The sequence below is a fragment of the Ochotona curzoniae genome, unplaced genomic scaffold (genome assembly GCF_017591425.1).
Source record: "Ochotona curzoniae isolate NIBS_2020 unplaced genomic scaffold, NIBS_Ocur_1.0 contig_3437, whole genome shotgun sequence".
Taxonomy (NCBI): domain Eukaryota; kingdom Metazoa; phylum Chordata; class Mammalia; order Lagomorpha; family Ochotonidae; genus Ochotona; species Ochotona curzoniae.
This window is the reverse complement of record NW_024465862.1, coordinates 461,398-483,458: the sequence shown is the minus strand read 5'-3', so window position 1 is coordinate 483,458 and position 22,061 is coordinate 461,398. Positions and strand designations below refer to the sequence as shown.

At 46.8% G+C, this 22,061-nt stretch overlaps 1 protein-coding gene, 1 long non-coding RNA gene and 1 other non-coding gene across 3 annotated transcripts; all 3 read right to left on the bottom strand.

The window, feature by feature from the left end:
* Positions 1 to 2,153: 2,153 nt before the first annotated feature.
* LOC121156619 (zinc finger protein 135-like) lies at positions 2,154 to 3,191 on the bottom strand. Its single transcript, XM_040980411.1, has one exon. The coding sequence runs from the start codon at positions 3,189 to 3,191 to the stop codon at positions 2,154 to 2,156; it is 1,038 nt and encodes a 345-aa protein (XP_040836345.1).
* A 61-nt stretch (positions 3,192 to 3,252) lies between these two features.
* LOC121156623 lies at positions 3,253 to 9,164 on the bottom strand. Its single transcript, XR_005883899.1, has 3 exons — positions 9,079 to 9,164; positions 5,612 to 5,738; positions 3,253 to 3,340 (listed from the first exon to the last, which is right to left on the bottom strand). It is a non-coding gene; the product is annotated as an uncharacterized LOC121156623 (long non-coding RNA).
* A 4,914-nt stretch (positions 9,165 to 14,078) lies between these two features.
* On the bottom strand, positions 14,079 to 14,150 carry TRNAW-CCA. Its single transcript has one exon. It is a non-coding gene; the product is annotated as a tRNA-Trp (tRNA).
* Positions 14,151 to 22,061: the final 7,911 nt, after the last annotated feature.

Here is a 22,061-nt window from a genome sequence, read left to right as displayed (position 1 = left end):
AGCAATGAGTCACATGACATTCACACTCATTCCCACTTTCAAGGTTATCTACATGCAGAGAGACCAACTTTGGGGCTGTTCATCTTTCCTTCAATGGCCCTAACACATGAAGCTCACTCCTCAAGTACAATGGTTGTTTCCTTCTGGTTGAGGTTGAAAGATCCTGTTCAGAGAGATCTTCCATCTGCTAGTGCGATCTCCAAAGCAGCCCAATGGCCAGGACTGGGCCAAGGGCCTGGAACTCAGTCCCGGTCTGCCAAATGGATGGCAGGGCCCATGCAGTTAGGCCACCTTCTACTGCATTCCCAGGCACATTAGCAGGAACCCAATTGGAAGTAGGGCAGCTAGGAATCAAACCGGTGCTCATATGGATGGCAGTGTCATATGGGACAGTGGTGGCTTAACCAACCGTGTCTACAGTTATCTTCCAATTACTTCGGATACTTTAGCTATGCAATACATCTTGTTTTCTACTTTTGGGAATTTTGGGTTCCAACTTAACTTTTTCTTGCCTAATTGCTTTGTATTGGTGTCCTTGTTGTTCCACTTCTGATCCAGGAGAAGTGCAAGATGACCTAAGTGTTGGGGCTCTGTCACATGTTTGGGACACCAGATGACGCTCCTGGCTCCTGGCTTTGGGCCAGCCTTGGTTACTGCAGTCATCTGAGAGTGAACCAGCAGACAAAAGATGCTGTGCTCTCTGTCTCTCTCTGTCTGTAACTTTGACTTTCAAACAAATTATTTTTAAAAAATTTTTAAGCAATAGTGTTACATAAATAGTGAGGAAAAGCAAAAACAGAAGCCAGGATATAAAGAGCTTCCTCAGAGCTAACGTTGACTGTCATTAGCCTTTCAGCTGCCCATTACCCTCCCTCCCTGGCTCCCACTTGTGCAGAACCCAAATCACCAGCTCTTAATCATGGCTGCACATTGCAATTACTTGAGAAGGCTTAGAATTCCTCATGTTTGGGCTCGGTACAATGGCTTGATTGCCTAATCCTCCCCCTTCAAGTGCCGGTACCCCATATGGGCACTGGTTCATGTCCCAGTTGCTCCACTTCCCATCCAGCCCCCTGCTTGTCGCCTGGGAAAGCAGTTGAGGACAGCCCAAAGCTTTGGGACTCTTCACCTGCATGAGAGACCCAGAAGAGGTTCCTTGCTCCTGGCTTTGGATCAGCTCAGCTCCAGCCATTGTGGCCACTTGGGAGTAAACCAGCGGATGGAAGATCTTCCATCTCCCCTTCTGTCTGTAGATCTGCCTTTCCAATAAAAAGAAATACATCCCTAAAAGAAAAAAAAAAAAAGAGAGAGAGATTTCCTTTCATTCAGGCCACATCCCTAACCACCTGAATCAGAATCTCTGAGGTGGAGATCCAAGTATCTTTTGAAGCTTCTCAGATAATTTCAAAGTACATCCAATATACCACTGGTTTTAAAGTGTAAAGATGCACAAGTAATCAAATGGAATGGAGTAGCATAAAAAGGGAGTATTTCCTGGGCTTAAATTTGTTCTCCTTCCATTTTAGGCCTCCTGGTAATTTTGTTCTTTGGGGTTCGGATCCTCCCCTTTTACCTTCAGGCAGACACTAGTTAGTGTTAAGAAGCTCAGTAATGTTCATTCTACGGTTCTGAGTCCTGGAAACCATACAGATTTTTGATACCCAGCTCCTTCCTCTGTCTTTGACTAGAGTAGACTTCTGCACTCTCTCTTAAATTCCCTTTGTAGCCTCAGTTATGTGGGTATTGCAACTGAGATACGTCACAGACACCAGAGTCCACTCAGGTGCATGCTTCTTGGACTTCTTCATCCACTTTGACAATTTTCATTAAAAGTTCTTCACAGCTTCATGTGCCCTGGGCTCAGCAGAATCAGCAGTCTTTTCAATACCCCAAGAACTCCCCAGTCTTGTCGTTAGACCATCCAAGACCTCCTTCTGGGTGATGACACTCATCTTACTCTCAGGAATCCACTTCCTCATAGTTCTTTTCAAAGCCCAACACCTGCCTCTCGCTCTCTTCCCCACACAGCAGTCCAAAGGAGAGGGACATGGTTCCAGTGGGACATGGTTGCTTTATGTTTTTGGAATATGACCTGTAATATTTACAACAAGTTTGTATGGGAGAGACTACTTCTTTTGTCCATTTATAGCATTCTACTTGTTATATATTTCTTTCTGCTGATCAAAGGCTAAACGTACGCTGGAGGGTTTCCCGCCCTTCTTCCACTGGTGGGATTTTGGCCCTGTATGAGTTTTCTGGTGTTGAATGAGAGATGAACTCTGGCTGAAGGCCTTGTCACAAGCATTGCATTTATATGGTTTCTCTCCAGTGTGGGTTCTCAGATGCTTTGTAAGGGAGGAGCTCTGGCTGAAGGCTTTCTCGCATTCTCTGCATTTGTAAGGTCTCTCGCCTGTATGAACTCTCTGATGTCTCACAAGAGCCGAGCGGTCACTGAAGACCTTCCCGCATTCCCTACATATGTAGGGTTTCTCCGCAGTGTGAGTTCCTTGATGCTGAATAAAGGATGAACAGTAGCTGAAGGCTTTCCCACAATCACTACACTCATACGGCTTTTCTCTCACGTGAGTTCTTTGCTGCTGAGTGGGGCCACGCTCTCTGCACCCATAGGGTTTCTCTGTGCTATGCACCCTCTGGTGCTTAATAAGGGACGAGGTGTTGCTGAAAGCCTTCCCACATTCCCTACAGGCATAGAGACTCTCTCCAGTGTGGATTCTGCGATGCTGAATGAGGTTTGTGCTCTGGTTGAAGGCCTTCCCACATTCCTTGCACTCGTAGGGTTTCTCTCCCGTATGAACAACGTGATGCTGCACGAGAGCTGATCGGTGACTGAAAGCTTTCCCGCATTCACTGCACTTGTACGGCTTCTCTCCAGTGTGGACTCTCAGATGCTGGCTAAGAGAAGAACTCCGACTGAAGGCCTTTGCACACTGGCTACACACATAGGGCTTCTCTCCGGTGTGGATTCTCTGATGCAGGACAAAGGCGGAGAAGTAACTGAAGCACCTGCCACACACAGTGCACTCCCAGGGCTTTTTCATCGGGTGACTCTTCCGACGTCTAACTGGGTCTGAACTTTGCCCGACTTCATGGCAATCTCGAGGCTTTTTCTTGTGTTTGGCTGAGGCATGCCTCAGAACTTTCTTCTGATTCCCTTGCTTCCTTTCTAACATGCCTTCACATCCCCAGGCTTCTATCAGCCTAGAGCCCCAGGAGTCATCCTTTCGAAGTCTTTGTAGTATCAGCTCTCTTTCGTACGATTCTTCATCATAAACTTTCTGCTTTGAAAGGAATTCTTCAGCTGCAGGCATAGATTCCGAATCTGAAATAAATAAGTACAAATGTTTGTCTTCTCTACGTTGGGGGAAGTAAGAGTTTTTCTTAGAGGGAATAAGAGAATTTTTTTAAGTGATGCCTGTTGGACCAGCATTGTGGCTTATAGGATAAAGCAGGCATCTGAGATGCCAGCATCCCCATAGGTCTGTGTCCCAGTTGTTCCACTTATTTTTAAAAATTAATTAATTTTATTATTTCATGACATGGTTCCATAGCAGTTATTTAACTTTTGCTACAGCTCTCTACAAATAGCCTAGGAGAAGCAATAGAAGATGGATTAAGTGTTTTGGTCACTGCCACCCACGTGGGAGATGTGGGTTAAGTTCCCGACTCTTGGCCATTCCTGGCCCAGTGCTGCCTATTGTGACCACGTGGGAGTAACCAGGCAGATGCAAGATCTCCCTCTGTTTCTCCCTTTCTCTCTGTAACTCTGACTTTCAAATCAATCAAAACCAGATGAAAAAAATGTCAAGGAAGAGGAGTGGCAACAGAACAATTAATATAAGGCACAACACAAGATCAGCTGATGACAGTAGAAAACTGAACAAGTGAATCCACAGAAGGAATGAGGCAAATGTGAGCCTGAAAGAAGAGAGGAAAGGGCAAGAAAGAAAACATAGGCTATGATGGAAAAGTTTTGAAAAAGTATTAGACAAAAAACAAAAAAACAAAACAACATGATTCATAATAACATCACCAGAAAACAACCACATTTGATCTTTTAAATTTATTTGGAAGGCAGATTTTACAGAGAAAGAAGGAGAGACAGAGAGAAAGATTTTCTGTTTGCTGGTTCACTCCCAAATAGCCACAACAGCCAGAGCTGAGCCGATCTGAAGCCAGAAGCCAGGAGTCTTATCCAGGTCTCTTATGTGGTACAGGGCCCAAGGACAGGGGCCATTTTCCGTTGTTTCTCCAGGCCTTAGGAAGGGAACGGTATCTGAAGTGGAGCAGCCAAGACATGAGGGATGCCAGCATGCAGGCAGAGGATTGTTAGCCCACCTTGCCACCATGCCCTTTCATTTCTAAAACTTGTTCCACTCTTTCTTCTTTTTTTTTCTTTTTAAGATTTATTTATTTTTATTTGAAAGGCAGATTTACAGAGAAAAAGAGAAACACAGAGGGAGAGCTATCTTCCATCTGCTGGTTCACTCCCCAAATGGCTGCGACAGCTGGACCTGAGCCAATCTGAAACCAAGGGCTTCTTCTGAGCCTCCCATGTAGGTTCAGGGCAACAAGGCCTTGGGCCATCCTCCATTGCTTTCCCAGGCCACAAGCAGGGAGGTAGACTGGAAATAGGGCAGCCAGGACTAAACTGATGACCATGTAGAATGCCAGTGCCGTAGGTGGAAGATTAGCCTGTTGAGCCACCAACTCCCCTTTCTTCTTCTCACATGTTGACAAGTCCCTTTATTTTTTTAAAATGATTTATTTATTTTTAATGGAATAAAAATGGGCTCACAACAGGCCCATGTTGACATTTCTTAACATCCAGTTTTAGGCTCTTCCAACTATATTCTCTCCTTTACAGACATTATAAATGGGTTCCAGCCGAGATCGCATATGGGCACTGATTCCTGTCCCTGATGCTCCACTTCCCATCCAGCTTCCAGTTTGTGGCCTGGAGAAGCAGTAGAGGACAGCCCAAAGCCTTGGCACCCTGCGCCCACGTGGGAGACCCAAAAGAAGTTCCAGGCTTCGGATTGGTTCAGCTCCAGCCATAACGGCCACTTAGGGAATCAACCAGCAGATGGAAAATCTTTATTTTTCTCTCTCCTTCTCTCTGTAAACTCTGGTTTTCTAATAAAAATAAGTAAATCTTTAAAAAAAGAAAGACCTTATAAATGTCCAGTGCAAGTTAAACACCTCATCCTTTCTGTGGTTTTAATTACTTTTTAAATCCCAAAACTATATCTCTAGTTTAGTTCTTTCTTCCCATCCATATTCTTAACTATCTACTTTACATACTCACTTGAAATTTTCAAATTTCCAATGCAAGATCCCTCGCAACAGGAACCTGTCCCCACCCCTTCTACCAAATGAGAAGGCACCATCTATGAACCAGTCAGGGGACTCTCAGCAGACATCAAATTTTCTGTTACTTTGATCATAGATTCTCTGTTTCCTGAACTGTGACAAATCAGTTTCGGATGCTCATAAACCCTTTGGCTTATGATATTTTGTTATAGTGGCTCAAACAGAATAAGATATTTCTGTTGCAGTAAGTAGCTCACGTTACCAACTAAGATTTTCTTACCCCAGAATACCAGGCTCCCATAGTGGTCCACCTTCATGTCCATGCCCATGTACCTCTGGGCAGAATTCAGCTGTTCATCCTCCTCATGGGCCAAGTCAATTTCTTCATCTTTAACTGTCATCAATTCCTGGAAGAACAAGCACATTCTTACAGGGCTTGGTAACGATAAAGAAAACAGTCTGGAGAAGCAAGCATCTTTCAGAGGTTAAATTTTAATTATAACGTATTGTTATAAGATATTAAATATGAGTCTATGTTAAGGAATATAATAATGAATAGTAACATATATTACTTTATTTATTTTAAATATTTATTTTATTTTTTATTGGAAATTCAGATATACACAGAGGAGGAGAGACAGAGAGAAAGATCTCCCCAAGTAGCCACAATGGCCAGAGCTGTGCCAATCCAAAGCCAGGAGCTAGGAGCCTCCTCCGGGTCTCCCAGGCAGGTGCAGGGTCCCAAGGCCTCGGGCCATCCTCCTCTGCCTTCCCATGCCACAAGCAGGGAGCTGAAAGGGAAGTGGAGCAGCTGGGACTAGAACTGGCACTCAGGTAGGATCCCTGTGCAAGGCAAGGATTTTAACTACTAGGTCACTGTGCCAGGCCCTATGATTTATTTTTTATGTGGTAAGTTCTTCGCATATACTTTATCAAGAGGCTATCATATTATTAACATTATTTATGACTGTAAGGGTCAGATCTTTGATTTGGACCAAGCAGACTGATGACAAAATTATGTTTTTAACTATACTCTCCTGCCTTTTACTAATAAGCATAACAAATTGTCTTTAAAAACCGAAAGTATCACCACTTTGGACTTGTCTTACTATTCTTTCTAACACACTCTACTTTCCTCCTTTCCTTTAAAATAAAATTCTCCAAAATAGTTGTCTGTTGTCTCCAGCTCCAATTTCTCTATTATTTTTTTTAAAGATTTATTTTTTTTAAAAGATTTATTTTTATTATTTTTTTATTGGAAAGGCAGATATACAGGGAGGAGAGACAGAGAGGAAGATCTTCCGTCCGATGATTCACTCCCCAAGTGAGCGCAACGGCCGATACTATGCTGATCTGAAGCCAGGAACCTCTTCCGGGTCTCCCACACGAGTACAGTGTCCCAAGGTCTTGGGCCGTCCTCAACTGCTTTCCCGGGCCACAGGCAGGGAGCTGGAAGGGAAGCGGGGCTGCCGGGGCTAGAACTGGCGCCCATATGGGATCCCGGGCGTGCAAAGCGAGGACCTTAACCAGTTGCACCACCACACCGGGCCCTCTCTATTATTTTTTAAATTTATTTTTATTTTATTGGAAAGCCAGATTTACAGAGTTTACTTCCCAAGTGGCCTCAATAACCAGAGCTGAGCTGACCCAAAGCTAGAATTCTGGAGCTTCTTCTGGGTCTCCCACAGGCGTGCAGGGTCCCCAGACTTTGGCCCGTTCTCTACTACTTTCCCAGCCCACAAGCAGGAAGCTGGATGGGAAGTGGAGCATCCAGGACACAAACTGGCACCCACATGGGATCCTGACACATGCAAGGTGAGGATACAGCCTCTGAGCCATTGCGTTAGGCCCCTTGCTTTCTTTTGACTCCATACCAGTCCAACCACTCCATGAAGTGGTTGTCGCTGCACAGTCAACAATTTACCTGCAGATTTGTAAACACAGTGGTAAATTCCCAACCTCATCTTACTTGAGTAACAGCATTACACATAACTAATTATTACCTCCTCCTGATTATTACCTCCTTTTAAAAAATTTATTCATTTTTATTTGAAAATCAGATTTTTCAGAGAGAGAAAGAGAGATACAAAAAAGGTCTTCCACCCACTAGACCACTCTTTAAACGACTACAATGGTCAGAGCTAAGCTGATCTGAAGCTGGGAACCAGGAGCTTTCTCTGAGTCTCTCACATGGATGTATGGGTATAGGATCTCAAGGACTTGGGCCAACCTCCACTGCTTTCCCAGGCCATAAGCAGATAGCTGGATTAGAAGTAAAACACCCTTGAGCCCGGTGCGGTGGCGCAAGTGGTTAAGGCCCTCGCCTTGCACGCCCGGGATCCCATATGGGCACTGGTTCTATCCCGGCAGCCCCGCTTCCCTTCCAGCTCCCTGCCTGTGGCCCGGGAAAGCAGTCAAGGACGGCCCAAAGCTTTGGGACCCTGCACCTGCGTGGGAGACCCGGAAGAGGCTCCTGGCTTCGGATCAGCATAGTATCGGCCGTTGTGCTTACTTGGGGAGTGAATCATCGGACGGAGGATCTTCCTCTCTGTCTCTCCTCTCTGTATATCCGCCTTTCCAATGAAAAAAAAATAATAATAATAAAAATAAATCTTTAAAAAAAGAAGTAGAACACCCAAGACAAAAACTGGCATCCATATGAAATGCCAGCACCAAAGGGTGAGAGATTAGCTTGCAGTACCACTGTGCCAGCCTCAATACTTTTTTTTTCTTTTAACAATAATTTATTAGGCTTGGCGCAATGGCCTAGCAGCTAAAGTCCTCGCCTTGAGCGCGCCAGGATCCCATATGGGTGCCAGTTCTAATCCCGGCAGCTCCACTTCCCGTCCAGCTCCCTGCCTGTGGCCTGGGAAAGCAGTCAAGAACAGCCCAAAGCCTTGGGACCTTGCTCCCACATGGGAGACCTGGAGGAAGTCTGGGCTCCTGGCTTCAGATCAGCATAGCACTGGCCATTGCGATCACTTGGGGAGTGAATCATCGGATGGAGGATCTTCCTCTCTGTCTCTCCTCCTCTCTGTGTATCTGACTTTGCAATAAAAATAAATTTTTTTAAAGATTTATTTATTTATTGGAAAGTCAGAGGACTTGGAAAGTCAGTGTCCCCACAGAGAACACTGCTGTTGCAGGTGGTGGTTCTACACAGTACACCATAAACTTTCATATGGTTTCTAAGATTCCATATCTTTTCTTCCTTTCAACCCCCTGGTCCCATCTTCTCTCCTTTGCAGCTCCCTGTTCATCTCCCTGATCTGTATATGTTGGTGAGCTACAACTCAGCAAAGAGATTTCATCTCTTCCTCATCCACATCCACTCTCAGAGTTGCATGATTTAAACTACTGTACATATAAATCAGTCCTAAATTCAAGCCTCCAGGGGCCAGTGCCATGGCTCAACAGGCTAATTCTACATCCTGTGCCGCCAGCATCCCATGTGGTGCCAGTTCATGTCCCAGCTGCTCCACTTCCCAACCAGCTCCCTGCTTATGGCCTGGAAAAATGGTAGAGGATGGCTCAAAGTCTGTAACAGACCCTTAAGACACTCCCAGCTCCTGGCTTCAGATCAGTTCAACTCAGCTCACCTCTGGCCATTGCAGCCATTTGGAGAGTAAACCAGTGGATTAAAGACTTAGTGTCTGTCTCTCCTTCTCTGTAAATCTGCCTTCCAAATAAAAATTGATGAATCTTTAAAAAAAAAATTCAGAGGAGAGAAATGTAACTCAAACGCACCTGAAACTCAACAGGGAGCAGTTCAACGGTGGGCTCCACGTCTTCTGTGCTCTGCTTTTGGAGTACAGACGCATCTTCGGTGGTCACAGCTGAAAGATGTAGAAAACAAGCCATAAAGTAGGAAAATTCTGCTTTTGCAGTTCCATATTCACCAAGACAAAGGCTGTCGCATACCACTTGAATGATATGAATAAGCCTGACTATATATCTCAAAAAACTCACATGCAGGAGCCAGCACTGTGGCCCAGTAGGTGAAGTCACTGCTTTCAATACCAGCATCCCACACTGGCGTCCCGGCTGCTCCGCTTCTGACCCAGCTTCCTGCAAATGCTCCTGGGAAAGCACAAGAGGTTAACCTGAGTACCTGGGACCCTGCCGCCTATGGTGTAAACCAAGCTGGATTCCTGACTCCTGACTTAGGTTTAGCCCAGCACGGATGTTATGAACATTTGAGCAGTGAACTAGTGAATGAAATCTCTTTCTCTCTCTTCGCCTTTCAAATATATACATCTTAAAAAATAAAAACCTCGTATGTTTGTGGAGTAGGCAGTGTGCAATAATCAGGTGAGTGTTCTTGTTTAAAATACATGGTTTATTTTATTTACTTAAAATGGGAATTACAGACAGAGGGAGAAACAGAGCAATAGATCTTACATTAACTGGCTCACTTCCCAAATCAGTGCATGGCTACAACACACATAGTAACAACTCTTAGCTAAGCTGAAGCTAGAGGCTCCTTCCAGGTCTCCCGTGTGGCCTTTGGGCCACTTTCTGCTGCTTTTTCGGGTGTATGAACAGGGAGCTGGATCAGAAGTAGAGAACTTGTGAATCAAACTGGCATGTATTTGGGTTGCCCCAGCAACAGGTAACAGCTTAATCCTTCATGCCATAATCCCTTATGCCACATGGTAGCCCTCCAAGTGTGGTGATCAAAAAGTTAATTCCAGGAGTAGCGTCGTATGCAGGGTCCAGATCCCATGTGGACGTTGGTTTGAGTCCTGGCAGCTCTCCCTCTGACTATCCCTCTGACCATCTCTGCTAATGGCCTGCGAAAGCAGCTCAGGAGCCCTGAACTCATGTCAGAGACCTGAAAGAAGTTCCTGATTCCTGGCTTCAAACTGCCACAATTCTGTCTGTTGTGGAAACTTTGAGAATGAACCAGCTGATGAAGATTTCTCTCTCTTCCTGTCTCTAACTTTGCTTTTTAAAAAAATTTATTTATTCTTATTGCAAAGTCAGATACACAGAGAGGAGGAGAGACAGAGAGGAAGATCCTCCATCCGATGATTCACTCCCCAAGTGAGCGCAACGGCCAGTGCTATACCGACCCAAAGCCAGAAGCCAAGACTGCCTTCAGGTCTCCCACGTGGGTGCAGGGTCCCAAGGCTATGGGATGTTCTTGACTGCTTTCCCAGGCCACAGGCAGGGAGCTGGACGGGAAGTGGAGCTGCCGTGATTAGAATGGCGCCTATATGGGATCCCGGTGCATTCAAGGCAAAGACTTTAACCACTACACCATGGCGCTGGGCCCTAACTTTGATTTTCTAATAAAAATAAACAAATTTAAAAAAATTTTTCAAAAAATGTCAGATTCTGGGCCCAATGCAGTGGCCTAGCAGTTAAAGTCCTCGCCTTGAATGCACCGGGATCCCATATGGGTGTTATTTCTGATCCTGGCAGCTCCACTTTCCATCCATCTCCCAGCTTGTGTCCTGGGAAAGCAAAGATGACCCAAAGCCTTGGGGCCATGCACCCATGTGGGAGACCTGGAGGAGCTCCTGGCTCCTGGCTTCAGATCAGCACAGCTCTGGCCATTGTGGTCACTTTGGGATTGAATCATTGAATGGAAGATCTTCCTCTCTGTCTCTCCTCCTCTCTGTATATTTGACTTTGCAATAAAAATAAATAAATAAATAAATAAATAGTCACTCCCATTAGGCTTACCACTATATACATTAACATTCTAGAATAGTCTCTAGGGGTAGGCTTGTGATAGGTACTCTTTTTGTCAGAGCAAACACTATGGAACTTCTCCCCCCCAGACTGACAGAGGATGTGAAAGTGGTGTTGAAAGAGAAAATGGGTCTGCAGAATGTACTGCCATCGGAGCCTGCCAGCGATGCCCCAAATGCCTGTGGTCCATTCCGGGGCCTTCTCGTGGCCTGGGGCTGCCTCTCTTCTCTATCTTTTTATTCTCAACAAGTGTATTTCTCTCCCTCCTCCCCACTTTCAACTCCTTGTTTATTTCAGGCAGTTCTTACCTTCTTCCTCCACTTTGATGGCCAGATAATCCATGCTCACCTTCTCTTCTTGTTACGGCTAGGCTGTCCTCAGTGGCCCCTGTGTCAGAGAGGCGTGTAGAACTTCAGCAACACACAGCCTGCTTCCTGTCGAGCAGTGAGTCTGCTCTGAAGCTGCAGCTTTTCCGTTTGTTTTGCCTTCCTGTGGGGCATCTCCCTGTCTCCCCTCCCGCAGGCTTATCACTACACATTGCAGCTCGAGGCCAGGATCAGCCAGGACATGTCACATCACAACAAAACTGGAGGAACTTGGGGCAGTGAGCTCTGGGCCATAGGCACACATACACTTAGTTTCAGCATCCTCCAGATCCAACTTGGTTTAATGGCCTGCAAGGTTCTCAATGGCCTCCTGGTACGGTAGCTGGAACTGTAAGCGGGGCGCCCACAGCAGGCTCAGAAGCTTCAGGTAGAAAAAAGACAGGCCCCTTTGAAAACAGATTGCTCACTCCCTCTTCAAGATCCGCCCAGAGTCGCCTCGTTCAACTGGCCCCCCCAAAAGAAGCCAACCCCAGAACTCTTGAATAGGCAAAGCACACAAAATGGATGGGCAAGACCTTGCACTCCACTTCTTCCCATCTCCTCATTTTTTTTTTTTTTTTTTTTTCATTTCTTTCTGTCTTTATAAGGTTTGGATAAAGTGACGAGGTTTCAGGTCAAAAGCAGCAAGAGGTGCTCTGGCCCTAACCACCTGGAAAACCGCATCCTTCGCCCCTCCTGGACTCCTGCTCCCAGAATCCTCCATTCCTGAGTCCACCTCCCAGAGGCCTGAGCGGCGGCCCCACCCCCTAGCAGAACGCCCCGGTCGCCCAGAGCCCAACCCAGACGCCCCGCGCAGCCCCTCAGGAGACTTCCTCCCTGACAGCGCGGGGCGCCCCCGGCGTGGGGCTGGGCAGGGCGAGGCCAGGCCCTTTCCCCGCCGGGACCGCAGCCTGAACGCCGGGCTCGGGCTGCAGCCGGGCCCCCCGGTGTCTTACCGGACGCGCTCCCCGACCGGCGTTGTCCGCAGGGCAGGGCCCCCGGCGGGCTGCGGGCTGCGGGGACGCCGGGGATGGATGCCGACAGAGGCGCCTGCCGGCCCCACGGAGCGCGGGGCACACAAAAGGCTCGAGCCCGACACTCGCCTGCAGTCGCAGCTGCGCACTTGGAGGCGCCCGCGCCGGGTCGCGGGGGGCTGGCGGAAAGACTCCACTTCCCAGAGGGCTCGGGGACACCGCGGCCTGCCCGGGGGCGTCTGCCTGGGGACTGCGGTGGCCTTCGGCCCTGCCTTCTGCGGGAAGTGGGAAGCTGTCACCGTGTCCGTGTGTGATTTTCACCGGAGTGGGGAGGGGGCGGAAAGCGTTGGCATTTTTTCCATTCTTGATAATAAGAAAGCCCCATGTTTGGGATGATTCTGCTGCTAAGAGTCTATTAAATGGGGGGGGGGGGTTGTCTTCCCTCCCTTGGAGCCCCCACCTGCCACTAAGGCAGGAACCACTTTCCCTGTTCTCTTTAAATAAATCTTGCTTTGCAAACAAAACAAAACAAAAAAAAGGTCTATTAAATGGAAAGTCCAGCAGGGTTGAGTGAGCGCGCAGGTTCCTGACAGGAAAAATAGGAAAGGACAAACGGGATTGAGAAGATTGAGAATGAGTTCGTAGGAAAGATGAGATGAGAGAATCATACGAGAAATCGGCTTTGAATTGCTGTCCGGCGTGCACCAGGAATTAACATCAGCCCTGGAGGGGCCCTCCCTTCCCCCCTCCGCAACAGAGGAGTTAGGGTCACCTGGACAAAAGACATTTATTCCCTCTGTGTCAGGTGGCAGAAACACTTGGAGCTCTTTACAGCGTGGGGCATGGGTTGGAATCAATTATCCGAGTCCCGGTTGGTGTCGTTTCTGGAAGTCTTTCCATATCTGATTTTGCTCTCCTCAGTTCATACTGCTCAAGGCAGCCAAAAGAACGTTCTAAAAGTTAAATCGAGCCATGTTGTTGCATGGTGTAAAATGTAACCTCCTTAACACAGTTTATAATACCCTAGATTATTCAATGGTCTGCAAAGCTTGAATTATTTGCTGCTGTCTCCAATATTCCACACCTCAAACTTGACATTCCTTCAAAGATTTATTTGGGGCCTGCTGCAATAGCCTAGTGGCTGAAGTGTTTGCCTTGAATTCTTTTTTTGTTTGTTTGTTCTTATTATTTTTGGCTTAAATTCTATAATTCTGTCTTACAAATAAAGAAAGCTTCTTAAAATGGAATCATAAAAATTTTTGACATAATCTTGACTGATAAATTACATGTAATTTGAGAGAGGAAGCTGGTGAGGAGAGGGTTAAGAGGCAGGGGGAAGAAGGATGGGAGGAGGGGAGAGAGAGAGAGAGAGAGAGAGAGAGAGAACTGACTGCACCATGGTAACCAGATGTCAATCCCAAGGACATTGATCTTATTTAGTGCTTAGCTTTGTCGCTGAGATCTCAGGAGCCTGAATTCATTACCCAAACTCCCTCTTGCTCTCTTTTAAAGTCATATTTTTAGTCTTCAGGCCGTCCTAGCAGAAGCCTAGGGTTGGCCGAGTCCCTTAGGGTTGCAAGCAGACCGAGCGCAATTGCGGTTGCTGTGTTCTTTCCCATCCAGTTCATTAGCTCCCTTGAACTGAAATTTAGTCCCTCTGGGGTCGAGAAAACGGGCAGAAATTTTAAGAAGAAAACTAGTACTAAGCTGACCCCGACGTGATTTGAACACGCAACCTTCTGATCTGGAGTCAGACGCGCTACCGTTGCGCCACGAGGTCCCGGCGCGGGCCATGGCTTTAGTGCCATGGACGAAGGTCGGCAGTGTCTGCGGTCAGGTGCGGTAATCTTTGTGTTTCTCCTCTGCTTTGATTGATCCTAGCTGGAGATTGACGCTCGCCAGGGCCGCGTCCTCCCTCCTCCGTCTGAGGCGGATGTTCACGGACAGTGCGAGAACATCAGAGGAGCCGCGCCGGGATGCGCGGTTCGCCCGGAGAGCCTGGGTGGAGTCTCCAGGTGGTCCCCTCCTGCGTTCCCAGATCCTGTTATCACAGGCAGCGTTCTGGAGTCTCCTTTTGTTGTTGTTGTTAAAGAAATTTATACCTAATCTTTGTAGAAATTTCGTCAGACTTGGGAGGGCGAAGCAAAAATCTAAACAAAACAAGAAAATTAACAAAATTAAGCTGAGGACTGTTGAGCACCTGTGGACTCCACGGTCTGGCGGTTTGGCCACTTGAAGGCATTTCCCAGGCTAAAAGACAGGACAGATGGGTGAAGGGAAGATTAGGGTTTTGTGATGGGAATGTGCATAGATTTTCACATTTGCATAAATCTGTAACTAATCTCTAAAACTTTTCCCCCATAAAACTGAAGCTCTACGCCCATTAAACACGACTCCCCATCCTCGTCCTCACCAGCCCCTGGCGTCCTCCATTCTCTATGAACTTGACTCCTGCAGGAAGGGGCATCATTAGGTATTATTTGTCTTCTGGTGACACTGAACAAGAAAATGATCAAAAGACTGATTTTTAAAATTCTGGAAAGAGAGATTATTAACAGCAAATTCCTTAAAACTCAGATTAGACATATGCTCATCTTTTTTTTTTCTTTTAACATAGAACTTGACTTTTCTACTAAGAAGATGGACATATTTTTAACGTGGCAAAGAAAGGGGCTGAGCAGGTGTTTGGTGTGGTGGTAGAAAGATGATCCAGTGTTTTTCTTTTTTTTAAGATTTATTTATTTTTTTTACAAAGTCAGATAAACAGAAAGGAGGAGGAGAGACAGGAAACAGAGAGGAAGATCTTCCATCCGATGATTCACTCCCCAAGTGACCGCAACGGCCAGTAGTGCGCCGATCTGAAGCCAGGAAGCAGCAACTTCTTCCGGGTCTCCCACATGGGTGCAGGGTCCCAAGGCTTTGGGCCATTCTCGACTGCTTTCCCAGGCCACACGTAGGGAGCTGGATGGGAAGTGGAGCTGCTAGGACTAGAACTGACGCCCATATGGGATCCTGGTGCGCTCAAGGCGAGGACCAGTGTTTTTCAATGATTTTTTCTTTAATTCCATGCTCCACATCAGGGAGGCTCGGATGACTTTGGGTGGCCTTCCCCAGTTCCTGAGTACTGATGCAGTTGGGTTGCTAGTAGCCCTCTCTCCCTTTCTCACTCCACTTTCCCCAGATACCAGAAGAAAAAAAGCATATTGGCGGCACTTGTCTTATCCATTTCCCCCCTCTCCTTGACCCTCCACACCCTAACTGGTGGTGCACATGAGCATGTATCATCTAGGTAAACATCATCAAAAATAAAATGAATTTATTATTATTTTAAAAAGACTTATTTAGTTATGTAAAACCTAGTGATAGAGGGAGACATGGAGGCAGAGAGACATGTTTTCTGTTGATTAACACCCCAAACGGCTGCCTTGACGGGCTGGTCTGAGCCGAAGCCAGGAGCCAGGAACTCCCGTGTGGCTCGCATGTGGGTGCTGGGGCCCGAGCCTTCAGGCTGTCTTCCACTGAGTCTTCCTGGGAGCATTAGCAGGGAGCTGGATGGGAAGTGGAGCAGCTAGAATGCCAAACAGCGTTTGTGCAGGATGTCAGCATTGCAGGCTGCTAACCTGTGAGGCCACAATACCAGCCCCTTTTAAGTGAATGACTAAGGCAAGATGGTCAAGAAAAAGGGCCAGAGGACTTTGGAGAAGGTGGGTGATAGATGTTGGGATTTCAGGGAACATAATTACATTCAAGAAGCTTTGGGGAGTGGGTGGGGCAACGGCTTGACTGGCTAATCCTCCCCTTTCTCCCATACAGGCACAGGTTCCTGTCCCAGCTGTTCCACTTTCCACCCAGTTTCCTGCTATTGGCCTGGAGAAGCAGCAGAGGGTGGCCTAAGTGCTTAATCCTGAATCATCACGGGAGATTCTGACTCCTGGTTTCTAACGAGCTCAGCTCCAGCCGTTGTGGCCACTTGGAGAGTAACCAGGAGATCAAAGATCTGTCTCTCCCTTTCTGCAAATCTGTCTTTCCAATAAAAATAAATACATCTTTATAAAATTATTTTATTTTGATAAAAGATTTATTTTATTTTTATTGAAAAGGCAGATATACAGAGAGGAGGAAAGACAGAGAGAAATATCTTCTGTCTGATGATTCACTCCCCAAGCAGCTGCAATGGCTGGAGCTGAGCCAATCCGAAGCCAGGAGCCAGGAGCATCCTCCGGGTCTCGCATGTGGATGCAAGGTCCCAAGGCTTTGGGCTGTCCCTGCTTTCCCAGGCCACAGGCAGGGAGCTGGATGGGAAACAAGGCCACTGGGATTAAAACTGGCGCTCGTATGGGACCCTGGAGCACGCTCAAGGTGAGGACTTTAGCCGTTACACTATCACACCAGGTCCTATTTTGATAATCTTTACATAGTTGATTAGGGCACAAAGGGTCAAGGGCTATAGGAAAGTGGGGAAAACCCTTGTTTCCACATTATTATTATTTTTTCTAGATCTGGGGTACGGGGAGAATAAAGAGAGAAGCCCCACCCAGCCTCCCATCCATGCCAGGTCCCTGATGTAGGGCATGCTCTGAGGGTCCTGCTTAAGTGGTTTTGATAGTTCCACAGTTCTGAATGCTGCCAGTATTGCCATTCCAAGCACAATGAAATCTCTCCAGAATATACTGGCTGACACAATCTACCTTAGACATGTTCGTTTGTCCAGATTTTCACTGCCAACAATGGCTGGGGTGGATATTGATTTGTTCTGTCCTCCGTCCTGTTGTGGTACCAGGTGTCTCTGCAGGTTCCAGTAGATTGCTATATCCTCCATGTGATTTGAATTTGCTGTTCACTGCTCCGTGTGAGCCTCTGAGGAGGCTCAGCTTTGACACTTGCTCTCCACGGTCAGACTATGGAACCTGCACTTCTCTTCATGATTGGGGTTCTGAGGTCAGCAATTCAATTGGAGGGATCCTCAAAGAAACTTTTTTTGAGGTGATCCCAGGCCTGATTCCTGTGTGTGCATGCCAGCACAGGGTCCAGCAGAGTCCGTTGCCCCAATCCGCTTACGCATACGTTGGTGGTCAGTTCCGTTTCCAGCCCTAACTTCCATGTGAATCAATGGGTGTTGCAGTCCAGCCTGATTCTGTCCACCACACACTCGACCTTCAATAAATACATCTTCAATGGCCAGCGCTGAGCTAATCTGAGGCTCAGAAGCCAAGAGCATCTTCCAGGTCTCCCCAGTGGGTGCAAGGGCCCAAGCGTTTGAGCCACCCTCCTCTGCTTTTCCAGGGTATCAGCAGGGAGCTGGATCAGCAAGAATCCAAAGTTATACCCATATGGGATGCTGATGCTGCAGCTGATGCTGCAAGGTCGAAGATTAGCTTGCCAGCCTCTGGAGGAGGGGCAGTGGTTTCTTCAGTGAGACATGACTGGGAGTAAAGGCTATGGGTCTCGATAAGCAAACTAATTTTTTTTTTAAAGATTTACTTATTTTTTACTGAAAAGTTAAATATATGGGGAGAAGAGACAGAGGAAGATCTTCCATCTGCTGATTGACTCCTCAAGTGGCTGTAATGGCCAGAGCTGAGCCGATCTGAAGCCAGGAGCCAGGCGTCTCCTCTGGGTCTCCCACACAGGTGCAGGGTCCCAAGGCTGTGGACCATCCCTGACTGCTTCCCCAGGCCACAAGCAGGGAGCTGAAAGGGAAGTGGAGCCACCAGGATAGAAGGCGCCCATATGGGATCAGGGCACGTGCAAGGTATGGACTTTAGCCACTAGGCTACTGTGCCAGCTTCACCAAATAATTCTTAAAATGGAGGGGTTTGTACAGGGCGTTAGGCAGAACGGGATGGTGTGATTAGTATAAACGCCAAGAAATCAACAGAATTCTTTAGCTGCACAAGACTCCCAGATTTAAGTGGCAAAGAGATGAGTATCACAGTCATAGCAACAGGCGCTGGAGCAGGAAGGAATGCTTCCAACACTGTGGGGAGCCGTGCAGTCGGTCGGACGGCACGGCTGTGTGATGAGCACCGCTCCTCAGTTAGCAAGGCTGCGAGGAGTTTCTGGCTGCGAGGCAAGGCCCAGCAGAATGACTCTGGTCACCTCATTGCTGCCTCACCCATTGTATGGAACTCAACCACCTCTCTGATGTTTCACAGAATTCTTTTGAGGGTGTTGTTGCTGTTGTTTTGTTAATGTGAAGTGATTCCTGTAACTGGTATGACACCTCAAATTGATCAATCATGTTACGATAAAACACCTTTAGTAATGTAAGGCTATGACACACAGTTAAAATTATACAATAGTACAATTGAGATCACAATGTTTCCAAACATCCTGTAATGTGCCCACCTTTGTCCTGGAGTTTGCCCTAGTATAAGTAATGTTTTCCTTAAGGAATGGCTTGATAATATCTTGGAACAGATGGCAATCGTGGAGGTACAAAGAGTTTATTTCTCATGCACCTCAAACTGTTAAAACACATGATGTGACGCATTTTAGTTTCTTACCACAGAAAGCAAAAGTATATGGGGCATCTTTTATAAGGAAATAGATGTGAACCCCCTCAAAATGGCTTAAAATCTTTATCTTATATTAGCACTTATATTTAGGGAAAGAAAACAGTTTATAAAGATAAAAGGAAGTTTCTTGTAAAGGCCCTCTGTTTGTAGATTGGCTGAGCTGCCTTGATCCCTTTCACTGCCCTTTAACAAAAGAACAAAAAATTGAATCAGCACTAGGTGATGGTGACCGTAATTAATGCATGATTTGATTATAAGATTTAGCAAAGATTCTATGTTATATGCTTTTATAAAATTCTTTCATTTATGATCTTTTAATTCTGTATTCTTAATATTTTAATCAATATTAGTTTGTGTTTAGTAAAAGTTGATGTTGAGTATAAGTGAACTACTTGTGACTATGTAACTGCATGTGCTGCCAACCGTGGAGTTCCTGGCTTCAGCCAGGTGATTGCAGGTTTCAATGAGTAATCGTTTGTTAAAAATGTTTTCTTTCAAATAGAAAAATATTTTTTTAGGATTGCTTCTTGCATTTGCATAACCATGATGTAATGAAAAACGAAACAATTGGATGTTGTGCAAAAGCTTGTGATGATTTATGTATAAATGAAGAAGGCAACTTTTCTGAGTTGTCCCTTATGAGCATCAAGTCATAGTGGTCCGTGTCTTATCTCTTCCTATCATCTCGCCGATCCACGCATCCTTTGCAAGCTCTCAGTCAGCTGGAGCTGGTCTCCGGCACAACACAAATAGAGTAGCAATGCTCACTGCAGAGAGACCTTTATTTGTTCACAAGACTGATTTTCAGATCTGTCATGAAGGCCTTAAGAATCAAGAGATGGGGCCTGATGCAGTAGCCTAGTGGTGGTCACCTGGGGAGTGAACCTGTAGATGGGCATCAGATCTTTCTGTTTCTCCTTCTCTTTGTGTATCTATCTATCTACCTTTCTAATAAAAATAAATAAATCCTAAAAATGAATTGAGAATGGGCCTGGTGCATTGGCCTAGTAGCTAAAGTTGCCATGCATCTGCCGGGATCCCGTATGGGCGTCGGGTCCCATCCTGGCTGTTCCACCTCCAATCCAGTTCCATGCTTGTGGTCTGAAAAAGCAATTGAAGATGCCCAAAGCCTTGGGACTCTACACCCCAAACCCCCGCTGTGAGAGACCCAGAAGAACATCCTGACACCTGCTGTCCAGTTGACTAAGTTTCGGCTGTAGCAGCCACTTGGTGCAGGAAGATCTTTCTGTGTCTCTTTTTCCTCTTTGGAAAAATTTGCCTTTCTAATCAAAATAAATGAATCTTAAAAAAAAAAAAAAAAGCATTAAGGGATGGAGATTGGCTCTGTGTCACAGTGAGCCAAGCCACTACCTGAGACGCCAACATCCTCCATGGGCGCTGGTTTGAGTCTCGGCTGTGTCACTTCCCCTACAGCTCCTCCGATGACACACCTAGGAAAGTGTGTTGAAAATGACCAAGTACTTGCTTGAACCCATGCTGTCCATGTGCAGACGTGTGGGAGATACAGATGGAGTTCCAGGCTCAGCCTGGCACAACCCAGGCCGTTGCAGCCCCTCTCTCTCTGCTTTTCAAATGTTTGAAAACATTTGTTGGTCTCAGCGCGGTGGCCTAGCAGGTTAAGCCCTCACCTTGAACATGCTGGGATCCCATATAGGCACAGGTTCTAATCCCAGTAGTCCCACTTCCCATCCAGCTCCCTGCTTGTGGCCTGGGAAAGCCGTCGGGGATGGCCCAAAGCCTTGGGACCCTGCACCCGTGTGGGGATCTGGTGGAAGCTCCTGGCTCCTGGCTTAGGATCAGCACAGTACCAGCCGTTGTGGTCACTTGGGGAGTGAATCATCGGATGGAAAATCTTCCTCTCTGTCTCTCCTCCTCTCTGTATATCTGACTTTCCAATAAAAATAAATAAATCTTTTTTAAAAATTTGTCATGTAGCACATGACATGTACATGGCATGTTTACTACATGGCAATTCCAAGTCTAATATAACCCACACACTCTCGCTGAGTTAGACTTCATAAATCCCACTTTTTTTTCCCAGAAGAAATGGGGAAATGGGCTAAGCAAATGCGCCAGAGTGAGTCATCTAGGTGACGGGCACAGGAAAAGCCCTCGCAGCCTTCCCCCCAGTGCCCGCAGACAGCCGGGTCTCCTCGGCTCTTTGATTCCCGCACCTGCATGCCAGTTTCTCCTGGCCCAATGAACACCTGAGAGTCGGGGCTGACCAATGGCCATGGCCAGAAGATTTATCTCACTTTATTTTTATCATGATTCCATGGTTGATCAGGGTGGGAAGAATCAAGGTTTAAGGAAAATTGGGTGAACTCAATATTTCCAAATTTGCTATCTCTTCTTGTTGTTTCTGGGGGAAGGGGAGAGAAAAGCGGGAAGCTACACATGACTTTCCAAACGTCCGAGTACCCAGGGATGAGGCACTGCCACTTCATCCCGATGTGTCCATATCCCGAGGGTTCTGCCCAAGTGGTGTGGACAGTTCTGAAGTGCTGCCGATTTCACCGACCCAAGGATGATGTCACCCTTGCAGTGTCCACTGGCTGACGGGGTAAGCCTCAAGTCTCCATTCACCGAGGTTTTTATTTTCTTTTTTAAGAATTACTTATTTTTTATTGGGAATGCAGATATTCACATAGGAAGGTCTTTTGTCCAATGGTTCACTCCCCAAGCAGCTGCAACAGCTGGAGCTGAGCCAATCCGAAGCCAGGAGCCAGAAACTTCTGGGTCTCGCATGTGGATGCAAGGTCCCAAGGCTTTGGGCCATCCTGACTGCTTTCCCAGGCCACACGCAGGGAGCTGGATGGGAAGTGGGATTGCTGGGACCAGAACCGGCACCCACATGAAATCCCAGTGCGTTCAAGGCGAGGACTTTAGTTCCTAGGCTACCGCGCTGGGCCCTCACCGAGATTTGTTGCTGTCATCATTTGTTTGGGATAGTTGTCCAGTTTGTTCTGTTTCTGCTATGGCATCCAATGAGCTGCCATGTGCTCCTTTCATATCAGGGTCTGGGTCCAGTGCTCCACCTTTTCCACTAGGTAAGACACGTTCTTGCAAGTGAGTCCAAGGACCCGGGCAGGTGAGCCGAACCCCGCTGGATCCCCCACTGCCCAGGGCTCACGAATGTGGCACCCACCTAG

Excerpts from the sequence above, each read along its gene's own strand:
- LOC121156619 (XM_040980411.1), bottom strand. The coding sequence starts at position 3,191 with ATGTTAGAAAGGAAGCAAGGGAATCAGAAGAAAGTTCTGAGGCATGCC.